The 10230-nt window shown below is 66.4% G+C and overlaps 4 protein-coding genes across 4 annotated transcripts; 2 read left to right on the top strand and 2 right to left on the bottom strand.

Moving 5' to 3' along the window:
- Positions 1-41: 41 nt before the first annotated feature.
- Positions 42-1714, bottom strand: RHOBADRAFT_48692 (uncharacterized protein; the record flags this gene model as incomplete). The annotated part of the gene is made up of 5 exons (XM_018415175.1): positions 42-637; positions 707-960; positions 1028-1286; positions 1372-1495; positions 1679-1714. 5 exons carry the CDS (start codon positions 1712-1714, stop codon positions 303-305), a joined length of 1008 nt encoding a protein of 335 aa, XP_018270096.1. The 3' UTR covers positions 42-302.
- A 2094-nt stretch (positions 1715-3808) lies between these two features.
- On the top strand, positions 3809-4573 carry RHOBADRAFT_16288 (uncharacterized protein; the record flags this gene model as incomplete). The annotated part of the gene is made up of 2 exons (XM_018412306.1): positions 3809-3936; positions 4018-4573. Coding segments are annotated over 2 exons (684 nt in total), but the record flags the coding sequence as incomplete, so codon positions are not given.
- A 381-nt stretch (positions 4574-4954) lies between these two features.
- RHOBADRAFT_54614 (uncharacterized protein) lies at positions 4955-7618 on the bottom strand (the record flags this gene model as incomplete). The annotated part of the gene is made up of 10 exons (XM_018417413.1): positions 4955-5534; positions 5638-5749; positions 5832-5957; positions 6059-6260; positions 6375-6467; positions 6573-6668; positions 6784-6853; positions 6982-7046; positions 7126-7155; positions 7258-7618. The coding sequence occupies 10 exons, from the start codon at positions 7616-7618 to the stop codon at positions 5028-5030; spliced, it is 1662 nt and encodes a 553-aa protein (XP_018270098.1). The 3' UTR covers positions 4955-5027.
- Positions 7619-8000: 382 nt separating this feature from the next.
- On the top strand, positions 8001-9350 carry RHOBADRAFT_66700 (uncharacterized protein). The gene is made up of 4 exons (XM_018419049.1): positions 8001-8103; positions 8183-8206; positions 8540-9074; positions 9133-9350. Exons 1-4 carry the CDS (start codon positions 8010-8012, stop codon positions 9296-9298), a joined length of 819 nt encoding a protein of 272 aa, XP_018270099.1. The 5' UTR covers positions 8001-8009; the 3' UTR covers positions 9299-9350.
- The last annotated feature ends 880 nt before the right edge of the window (positions 9351-10230 follow it).

Raw genomic sequence — 10230 nt, forward strand, 5'->3', positions numbered from 1 at the left:
GCGCGAGCGAGCGGGTGGGCCGAGCGAGCGAGGGAGGGTGGGACCGGGTTGAACGGGGTCGAGGTTGCACTGCAGAGACGTTTTGCTAAATCGAAAAGAACAACAACGAGTACGGCTCGACTGAGAAGACGAGCGAGAGAGAGAGAGAGAGAAGAAGAAGAGAGGGTGTGGCACTGCTTGAGGGAATAAAACGAAGGAGAGAGGGGAGGGGCAAGAGGACGTTCTGCGGCGATACGACTGGGCGAGGGGCGAGGAGAGGTTAAGCTCTCGAGGAAAGGGGAGGGAGAGAAGGTGTGCGACGCCTAGACGAGCGTCTTGAGCGCCTCCTTGCGGCTCCTGCCGTGCTCGGCGTCGAACCTGGGCGTCTCGCCGACAAAGACGGTGCGGTCGCCACTGCGCTCCTCGTCGTAGTCGAACGTGGCGCAGTGCAGCGCCGCCGAGTTGTCCCAGATGCACAGGTCGCCCTCGGACCAGCGGTACCGCACCTGGGCGTCGTGCGCCTGCGCCTGGAGCCGGAACAGGTACTCGAGGAGCGCGCGCGACTCGTCGAACGTGACGCCCTCGATGCGGTCCGTGAAGCACTGGTTGACGAACAGGGCGTGGTAGCCAGTGACGGCGTTGGTCCGGATGATCGGGTCTGCGAGAGAGGGTCGACGGTCAGTCGAGGGACGAAAGGAGGAAAGAGGGAAGGAAAGAGGGGACGCACGCGAGGCCTCGAACGAGTCGTCGACGTTCTCGGGCGCACCACGCGGTCCGAGATGCAGGTCGAAGCCGTGGCGCTGGGCCTGGTGGCGGAACATGGCGCCCGAGTGGCGCGCCGAGAGGCCCGACAGCATGGCCTTCATCGGCGCCGACAGCTTGTCGTAGTGCGAGTACGACGAGTAGAAGAGCGTGTCGCCACCGGTCGGCGGGAGCGTGTGCATGCGGAGCATCGAGTAACGCGCCGGGCGACGCTCGAACCTGGAGGAGGGCGAGGGAGAGAGTCAGTACGAGACCTCGAGGGCGGACGAGGGCGAGAGGGACGCACGAGATGTCGGTGTGGATGCCCTGGCTCGCGAGCTCGGAGCGCTCGTCCTTGAAGTTAATCTGGCGGCCGCCCTCGTCGGCCTTGTTCGAGATGTTGCCGACCTTCGGGCGCCCGTCCTCGCCGAGCGCAGCCGTCGGGTGAATGTGCAGGTCCGAGTCGGCCGGCGCCCCGCTCGCGCGACCAAGAGCGTAGGCGAGCTTCTCGAGGTCCTCGGGCGACAGGTCTTGGGCCGGGAACGCGCACACGCCGTGGAGCGAGACTGCGAGAGGGAGGGGGAGGGGGGAGGGGCGCGAGGTCAGTACGCCAGTCCTGCTCGTCCTGGATCCGGCCAGAATGGGACGCACTGAGGTAGGCGAGCTCCTCGAACGTGGCCTGCTTGCGCTCGTCGCCCTCGGGGAGGGCGAGGACGTCCTTGAGCTGGAACTCGCGCTCGAAGCGGAGCCCGATCGCGGGCGTGAGCTGCTCGCGCTTGTGGGACGCGAGGTGGTGGGTCGCCGGCGGTGCGTAGCGCTCGCGGCGAGTGCGGGACGTCGCTCGTGACGAGGGTGCGGGCGAGCCGGGCGCGGTCGGAGGGGGCGAGGCCGGGAGGTGCGACGCGGCGGGTGCGGCCTCGCTCGCGGCGAGGGCGAGCTTGCGCGGTGAGGCAACGACCGGCGTGGGCTGGAGGAGGGTGGCGGTGGCCGACATGCTGTCCTGGCGGGCGCGAGAGGAGGGAGGGAGGTCGAGGTGAAGCGAGGTGTCGCGTGGAACGGGGCGGCGGTGGGGCGGCTCTCGCAAGATAGCGAGGGGCGAAAGGCGAGGCGGCGCTGAGCTCGGTGGCCTGGCTGGCGGAAGGCGAACTGCAGTGTGTCGGCGTCGAGGGCGAACGAGCTGACCGCGCGGCGTGCGAGCGGACGAGTGTTGTCGACGAGGGTTCGGCTGAATTCCACGGGCGGCGAGCCGAACGACGATGGAGATTCCGGTCCTGGTACGGGGCCTCGACTCGGAGCGTTTCGACGAGCGCGCGGAGACGCGGGGTAAACAAAAGGACGAGGTCGAACGACGACGACGAGGAAGGTGGACGGCGAGGCTCGAGCGGCCTTGCGAGTTGCGCTCTGTGTGGTCGCTGAGGTGCACAAGAGCGGCTTCGAGAAAGCGGGAGAGAAGAGCGCGGGGCGACAAGTCGAGGATCGTCTCGCTGCCGAGGTTGACAAAAATCGCGTGCTCGCTTGCGCCATCCCGCAGCTGCGAGTCGAGCTGCCACGTAGTTAGTTACGTCGCGCGCACGAGTCCGACGGTCACCTCGGACTCGTGACGTGAGCAGTCCCGAGCAGCGACCGTTACTGGCGTCCGAAAACCGAGCTTCCCGAGGACGAGCACCGAGGACCGTCGACTTGGGAAGGTCAACTCACTCGGCGTCCGCTCTGCTCCTCCTGAGCGGCGTTGCGCTCCCACCTTATGCCTGCGCATCGAGCGACGCTATGCGCACACATGCGGTTGCAGAGGAGAGCGCAGCTGCGCGATCCTCGCGGCCCATTGGTCGAGTCGGCGAAGCTTCGTCTGCGCTCGACTGCGGCGTCGTCTTCTGCGCAGCGTGTTCCGCTGCCTCTCGGCTGCATGTCTCCGACACGCCGGCTTTCGAGGCGGCGGGCCAGCCGATCCTGCCGCCGACGCGGACGGGCCGTCGGCTGCGACTACGTGCACGCACCTCGGATCCGTCGCGGCGGGCGACGGCGCCGCCTCGCACCTCCTCATCGCTGGGAGCCGCTGCACTTTCAAGTGCTCTTTGACACTTGCTCGGACAAGGGCGATGGCTTGCCCTCTCGGCGCGACTCGACCTGCGCGCGCATGCGCCTTCCTCTTCCGGGTCGGCCTCTCGCTTCTCGTCCAACGGCTCCATCCGGCATGGCGCCGCTGCGGGCATCGCGCTGTCCGTTGCTGCGGTCGCATAGCCATCTTCTCGCTCAGTTGAGCGACAGCTCAAAGCTCGGCGTCCGCGCGCCTCCTTTGCTCTCCTTCTCCCTCCTCGCTCGAGTCGACGAGCTGCTGAACGAGGTGAGCGAGTGGCGCCGGTTCTACCGACATACGAGCCGGTCTATCGCGAACGCTGTTCCCAGCATTGCGCGCGCTAAGCGGTCGCTTGGCCGCCGCGAGCCGGTCTAGTCCCGGTCGCGAACGCATCCTCGCCACGCTCACAGACTTCTTTTGGGCATCGTGCAGCGACGCTGACTCCAGTCGTGTCCTCACACAGTGTTCCTAGCCGCCACCTCTCGCCCTTGAGCCATCGACGCCCTCGCAACCTCCTCGTCTTCGCTCCCTCCTCTCCCTCCTTTCCGCCTCGTACACGATGCGCACCGCCCCTCTCGCCCTCCTCGCCGGGCTCCTGGCGACCCTGTCGTCTGCCGCACCGGCCGACGTTTCCGACACCGTCTTCAAGGTCGGCGATCAAGCCGAGAAGGAGTTCTTCGCCAAGCGCGACCTCGTCGAGCGCGCCACCACCTCGTCCTACAACAACCGCGCGACCTACAAGCCTATGGGCATCACTCGCACGATCGTCTACGCGAACGCCACGTCTAAGTGTGTCGCATCCGTTCGCCGTCGTCGATTCTCGAGACCGGAAAACTGACCTTCCCAAACGCACCTTCGTCGCCCTCTCTCGCTTCCGCTCTCCCTCGCAGGGCCACCGCCGTCTCCTCGAGCAAGGTGTCGACCTCTACGAGTGTGTCGAAGCCGTCGACGACCACCGCTATCGCCGCCGCCGCGCCCTCGTCGACGCTCGGCTCCGACATTCGCACCGCTGTCCTCAGCGAGCACAACACGTTCCGCGCGCTCCACTCGGCGCCGGCCCTCGTGTGGAACCAGACGCTCGCCGACAAGGCCGCGTCGTGGGCCAACAAGTGTGTGTTCCAGCACAGCCAGGGCGCGCTCGGGTGCGTCCAGTTTCGTTCGAAATCTGCGCGCACGAGCCTCGTCTGACGGCCCTCTTCTCCCCCTCTCTCCCCCGTCGACAGCCGCTACGGCGAGAACCTCGCTGCGTCTGCTGGCAGCGGTGTGACGGTCCAGACGGCCCTGAGCGGCATCAAGGCGTGGGAGGCCGAGGCGCCCGACTACACGCCCGACAACCCCAACTACTCGCACTTTACGCAGATGGTCTGGAAGGCCAGCAAGCAGCTCGGGTGCTACCAGGCGTCGTGCCCGGCTGGCTCGATCTTTGACGCACGCTACGGCGTCAACAGCGTGCGTCCTCGTCGTCGTTTTCTCGCTCGCATTCCTCTCGACATTCCTGACGGGCACTTCCCTCGTTCCTGCAGTTCCTCGTCTGCGAGTACGACCCTCCTGTACGTTCCTCTCTTCTTCGGTGAGGCAGCCCTCGACAGATGTCTGACGATCCCATTCTTTCCGCAGGGCAACGTCGTGCGTCGAGCGCGACTTCCTTTACTTCCTTCCGAACTGCGACTGACGCTTCTGCTTTTCTCTCCTCCTCGTCGACGTCCTCGCAGTACCCGGCGAGCAACGTACGTTATCGTGCCGCAGAGTCTCGTCCTTGAGTGCGCGAGCGGGAGCTGATTCTCTCTCCTCCTCCCTCAGTTTGCCCTCAACGTCACGCCCTAGACGGTCTCGGCCTCGTCGCGCTCACGTGTCGACGCAGAGTACCTCAGGAGAAGCTCGCGAGGCGAGAAGATGCAGTACACCCCGCCTCTCGCCCTCCCCTCGCCCCTTCTCTCGCTCGCACGGGCCTCGCACGACGGCCGCATTCGCATCTCCTCATTCCTCGCCCTTCTCTTCGTGTACTTCTCTCCGCAATGCAGAGCTGTCTCTCGCGTCCCCATCTGGCTTGCGAGCTGTCGAGGCGCACAAAAGCGCGAGCCTGAGAGAGCGAGAGCAAGTTCGAGTCGAGGAGTGGCCGAGGGTCGCTCTCGACGACTCGAGACGCTCGGCGGGTACATGGAAAAAGAACTGATGGACTTGCATGAAGGGTACAACAAAAGGATGCCCTCGAGGGGCGAAGCAGGCGCTCGCGTCACGTGGCGACGATGACCCCCTCTGGCAACCGCTCGACGACGCCCCTCCAGAGCCGCTTCATCTCGAGCGGGTCCGCCTCGCGCTTCCAGCACACGACGTCGAGGCCCTCCTGCTCGGCGCCGCCGTCGACGTCCATCCCGCCGCCCTGGCCCTGGCCCTGGCTCTGGGCCGCCGGGTCCGGCGGCAGGACCGACTTGGACACGAGGATGGCGAGCCACAGCTTCTGGTTGCGGCGGTCCCTCGTGCGGATGCGCACGCGCGAGAGGAGCGTCCCGAGCGCGGCCGACGACACGTGCTCGACCGTCGGCGCGGTCGGCGACTCGCCCGTGCCGGTCGGGGACGAGTACAGGAGCTCGAAGGCGGGCGTCGAGGTGGACGAGGGGGCGAGGGCGAGGGAGGTGAGGGCTCGGGTGAGGCACGACAGGAGGACGGGGAGGGGCTGGGTCGTGAAGAACCGGGTGAGGTTGGGGTTGGTGCGCTGAGTCGGGGCCATCGAGAGGCGCGACTGCGAGCGGGACAGAATGGCGTGAGTGGTACGACCTACACGATGAAGGTCGTCGAGCAGGTCTCTCGACATGCTCGAGGGCCAGAGAGGACGGCCGACGCACGTAGAGCTGGAGCGAGCTGCGGAAGCTCTGGTTCGGGTCGAGCCCGCGCTGGCTCATCTTCTGGCTGAGCGCCGGCAGTTGCTGCTGCGACGGGCCTTGCGACGCCATCATGCTGTGCGACGACGCCATCATGAGGATCAGTTCATGCCTCTAGGCGAGAGGCGGCAGAGCTGGAGAGGAAGGCGAGGACGCACAGCTCGGAGAACTCGTCGGCGGGCGGTCCGAGGTATTCGTGCGCGTGCAGGGTCGCGAGGAGGCGTCGAAGGAGCTCGTGCGGGTCCGAGACGAGGCCGGTCGAGAGGTCTAGAAGCGGGTTCGACCTGCGGACGGGGGGAGAGGGTCAGTCCTTGCCCAGACCTGGCGCGAACGACGAGGATGTACAGGCGCGTCGGAACGAGAGTGAGCGGAACGGCCAACTCACTGGCAATACCAGTCCATGCGCTCGATGCCCTTGAGCGTCGGGCGCTCTGTCGGGTCGACCGTGAGCATGGCGAGGAGCAGTTGCGCGACGCCGCTCTCGCTCGCCGAGCCGAGCCGCCGCCACGGCTCTTGCGTAAAGATCTGGCCCGACAGGAACGCGGCAAACTCGGGCGAGTTGGGCGTCGGCTCGTCCCAGGGCGTGTCTGTGCGCGGGCGGGAGGGAAAGGAGGAAAGGGCGGGGACGACGAGAAGGACCAGGAGGGGAGGGATGGTCAGTCCGAGGGCCAAGACGACGACGAGAAGCAGGTGGGACGCACTGCCGAAGAGAAGGGCGAACAGAAGGACGCCGGCGCTCCATACATCGATCGGCTCGGCCGCGTAAGGTTGCGGGCGAGCGAGCTCAGGTGCAGCTGCGGGAGGGCACAAGGGGTGCGTCAGAGTCGACGACCAACTTCACGAAGACCGTCGTCGAGGCGAAGCTCGAGGAAGAGTCGAGAGGATGAGCGCCGACGCACCGTAGGGCGGGCTCCCGCAGCGGTCTTTGAGCAGTCGCTCTTGGCCCTTGTACTTGAACACGGTCGCGAGGCCAAAGTCCGACACCTTGAGGTTGCCTGCCAGGAGAAAGCTAGGTCAGTACGAGGTCCCTGCACGCCGCCTGAACCGCGGCGCATGCGCCCTCGAGGAGCTCGACTCGTCGCCGAGGAGAAGGGAGAGAGGAGGACGCACCGTGTCCGTCTAGCAGGCAGTTCTCGGGCTTGACGTCGCGGTGGCAGATGCCATGCTGGTTGAGGTATTTCTGCAGGCGGCGTCAAGTCAGCTCGTCGCTCTGACCGACCAAGACCTCAAGCCGGCGCCGGCTCGCTTCGCGTGCATGCGCGCGCCGGCAATGTCCGTCTGCCATAGCGAGCGAGGGTTTGAGCTCACCAGGCCGGAGATGAGCTGGCGGAAGTAGAGGTGCGCGATGTCGCTGTCGACGCCGACGTCGGGCGCTGCGAGGCGGAGGGGAGAGAGGGAGGAGGCGGGTTAGCTCGACTCTCGTGCGCTCAGAACGCTCGAGGAGGGACTCACTGATCTTGTCGAACAGGTCGCCGCCGTCGGCTGCAGGGCAGAGGCAGACGTGAGCGCTGCTCGACTCGAGAGAAGTGTGCACCGCCCCCTCGGACGGGGACGAGGAGAAGAAGGGAGAGAGTGAGGACGGACCGAGGTCGAGGACCATGTAGAGCCCGCTCGGCCAGGTCGTCTCGCCGCCGCCGGTCGCCCGCACGATGCACTCGTCGCGCGTCTCGCCGCCAAAGAGGCGCAGGATGTTGCGGTGGTGGAGCGTCTCGTGGATGCGCATCTCGCGCACGAGCTGCTTGGCCTTGGCGGCGGTGGCCGGGTCCATGGCGGCGGTACCGCCTGCTGCTGCGCCTGGTGGGACCCGCAGGGGGACGACCTTGATGGCGGCGAGCTGGTCGGTCGAGGGGTTGAGGGCGCGGTAGACGGCCGACTGGCCGCCGGACGCGAGGTGCTCGCGGGGCACGAAGCCCAGCAGTGGCGGGAACGAGGCAATGGTGGCCATCTCGCTCCTGGTGCCGAGGCGTGAGAGGTGGACGCGAGAGAGTCGCTCGCGAGGTTGAGCGACGTCGGCGAGGCTTGCCTCGTCTCATCCTGCTCGCGGGAGGCCTGTCTTTGTTGCAAGCGTTCTCTGGCAGTATGACCCCGATCCAGCTGTCCAAGGCCGGCAGACAGGGCTTGTGCTGAGCTCTTGTCGGCGCGCGGAGGATGCGACCACCTCGAGCTGCCTCTCCTCTCTCGCTGGCGACCTGGTTCTGTGCGCAGGGCTCGTTGCAAGCTAGCAGCATGCGACCTGACTGCGCCAATCCCGAACCGCGAGAGGGGAGAGGTCGCTGTGCCGCCGAGCTCGTCGTGCAGCTTCGTCCATCTCTCGCTCTCGTCCACACCGCACCACCATGTCTGAACTCCGCGAGGCTACCCGCGTCGACTTCCTCACCGCCGCTTTCGGCAAGGAGGTCGCGACCCAGTTCGACCAGAACCTCGACGACGGTCCGTCCCTGCCCTCCCTCTCGACGAGCTCCACCTTGGCCCACAGAGCTGACGACCACCTTGCGCGCCCTCCCCGCAGCTTCTGCGGCACACTTCGAGGCCTGTGAGTCTTTTCTCTCGGTCGTCCGGTCAGCGGGTGGGCGTGACGGCGTCTCGGGACGAGGAGTCCTCCTTCTCGGCGATGAAGCTGGGCAGCGGCGTCAGGGCACAGAGGGCAGCGGCTGGGACGAGTAGGACGGTCCGAGACCGTATGCGTGCCGGTTGGACGGCTTTTGCGCTGGCGCAGCTGGCTGCACGCCGGCGCGACTTCCCCACGTGCCTTACCTCGTCGTCGAGACGGCGTGCGCGAGCCTGGACGGCTACCGACGCCCGCCCGCACGCCCACACCGGCCGCACAACCACAGAACACTGCTGACCCGCCCTCCTTGCCCGACAGACAAGTTCAAGATCGAGCAGCAGAAGCCCGTGTACAAGAAGCGCGCCGAGCTCGCCGCCAAGGTCAAGGAGTTCTGGTTCATGGCCCTGCAGCACTGCGGCACGACGTCGCAGTTCATCGACGCGGTCGACGAAGAGGCGCTCAAGGCGCTCAAGGACGTCTGGATCGAGCACTCGCCGTCGGACGTGCGCGAGTACGAGATCCGGTTCACGTTCGGCAAGAACCCGTTCTTCAAAAACTCGACGCTCGTCAAGAAGCTCACGCTCACGCCTCCGGCCGACCTCGCCGACAAGGCCGACAAGCCCAAGCCGTTCGACCTCGAGGCGCCCGTCTTCCTCGCCGACAACGTCAAGATTGATTGGATCTCGCCCGACCACGACCTGACCAAGAAGGCGCCCCGGGCACACGCCGACGACAAGGAGGAGTTTGACGAGTTTGAGGGCGCCGGCTCGTTCTTCAACTGGTTCGGCGAGGTCGGCGAGGACCGCACGAGCCTCGGCGAGAACCTCCTCGAGTGGTGGGCCCACGCGACCGAGTACGTCCGCCCCCTCCTCCTTTCGTCCTCGAGCACGCACTGACTTGGACTCTCGCAGGTACGCCGCCGGCCTCACCGCGCACGACGACGACGACGAGTCGGGCGCCGAGTTTGGGTTCGACAGCGAGTTTGACGACGAGTCGGAGGACGAGGACCCGAAGAAGGAGATCGACCTCGACGACGACGAGGAGAAGAAGCGCCCGGCCAAGAAGCAGCGCAAGTAGCTGTCGCGCACCGTCGCCCCCCCCTGTATCGCGAGCCGCATTATTCCTCTCAGCTGCGCCTCGCTCCCTCGGGCGCTCGAGCCTCAAGGTCGCCGACCAGAACACGATCTCGAAGCGCAAGAAGCAGGAAAAAATCACGCCGCTCTTCGACAAGTGCGTCCAGTCGCTCGGTAGCGCAGCTCGTCCTCGCCCTCCGCTCCGCCTCTCTCGCTCGTCGCCCCTCTTGCTCGAGCTTGCGCGCCAGTTCGCCGACGAGCACAGCAGCAGCCGACGTCGACAATGAGCTTCTACAGCACGGCACAGCAGACCTTCCGGCATCAAGCCATCGCGCTCGTCCGCGACCTGCGCAGCTGTGCCCCGGTGTCCGATCAGGCGGCGAGCTCTCGGTTGAACGCCGTGGAGCGCACCATCGACGTGACGGTCTATGACTGGCTTCCGCTCGAGCGCGACGCCATCATGGACGCCCTGCTTGCGCTGCTGTGCGACACGTGCGCACGACGCTCGTCCGGGAACGCCTCGTCGGTGCGTCCTCCTTCCGCCTCTCTTTCTCTCCCTCGCGTGGCAGTCCCTGACTCGCTCTCCCGCACACAGGAATTAGTTGCGTCGCTATGGCGCGCGGTCGCTGTCGCTGTCGCTGTCGCAACGCCGCCAGATCCAGTGCGTCCCCGTCCTCATCCGGGTCGAGGTGCACCTCCTCGCCCTGCGAGGCTCGACCTGACAAGCCCACCGTTTCTGCAGCCCGACGTCAACATCCCGTACGTGTGGGGACACATCTCGGACAAGGTGACGCAGCTCGCGAGGCCGTACACCAAGGCGATTTGGAACTGGCGCCGCGACTTCAAGAAAGGCATCTCGCGCGACAAGCTGCGACGGCTCGACGAGCACGCCCAGAACCTTCTCGTCCAGTGCTTCATGAAGCGCACGGAAAGGCT

This window comes from Rhodotorula graminis (genome assembly GCF_001329695.1).
Source record: "Rhodotorula graminis WP1 unplaced genomic scaffold RHOBAscaffold_9, whole genome shotgun sequence".
NCBI lineage: Eukaryota > Fungi > Basidiomycota > Microbotryomycetes > Sporidiobolales > Sporidiobolaceae > Rhodotorula > Rhodotorula graminis.

Bases quoted from the DNA above. Each gene is read 5' to 3' on its own strand.
- RHOBADRAFT_66700 (XM_018419049.1), top strand. From the start codon at position 8,010: ATGTCTGAACTCCGCGAGGCTACCCGCGTCGACTTCCTCACCGCCGCT. The intron at 8,104-8,182 runs GTCCGTCCCTGC...CCCTCCCCGCAG, and splicing joins CGACCAGAACCTCGACGACG to CTTCTGCGGCACACTTCGAG. The intron at 8,207-8,539 runs GTGAGTCTTTTC...CTTGCCCGACAG, and splicing joins TGCGGCACACTTCGAGGCCT to ACAAGTTCAAGATCGAGCAG.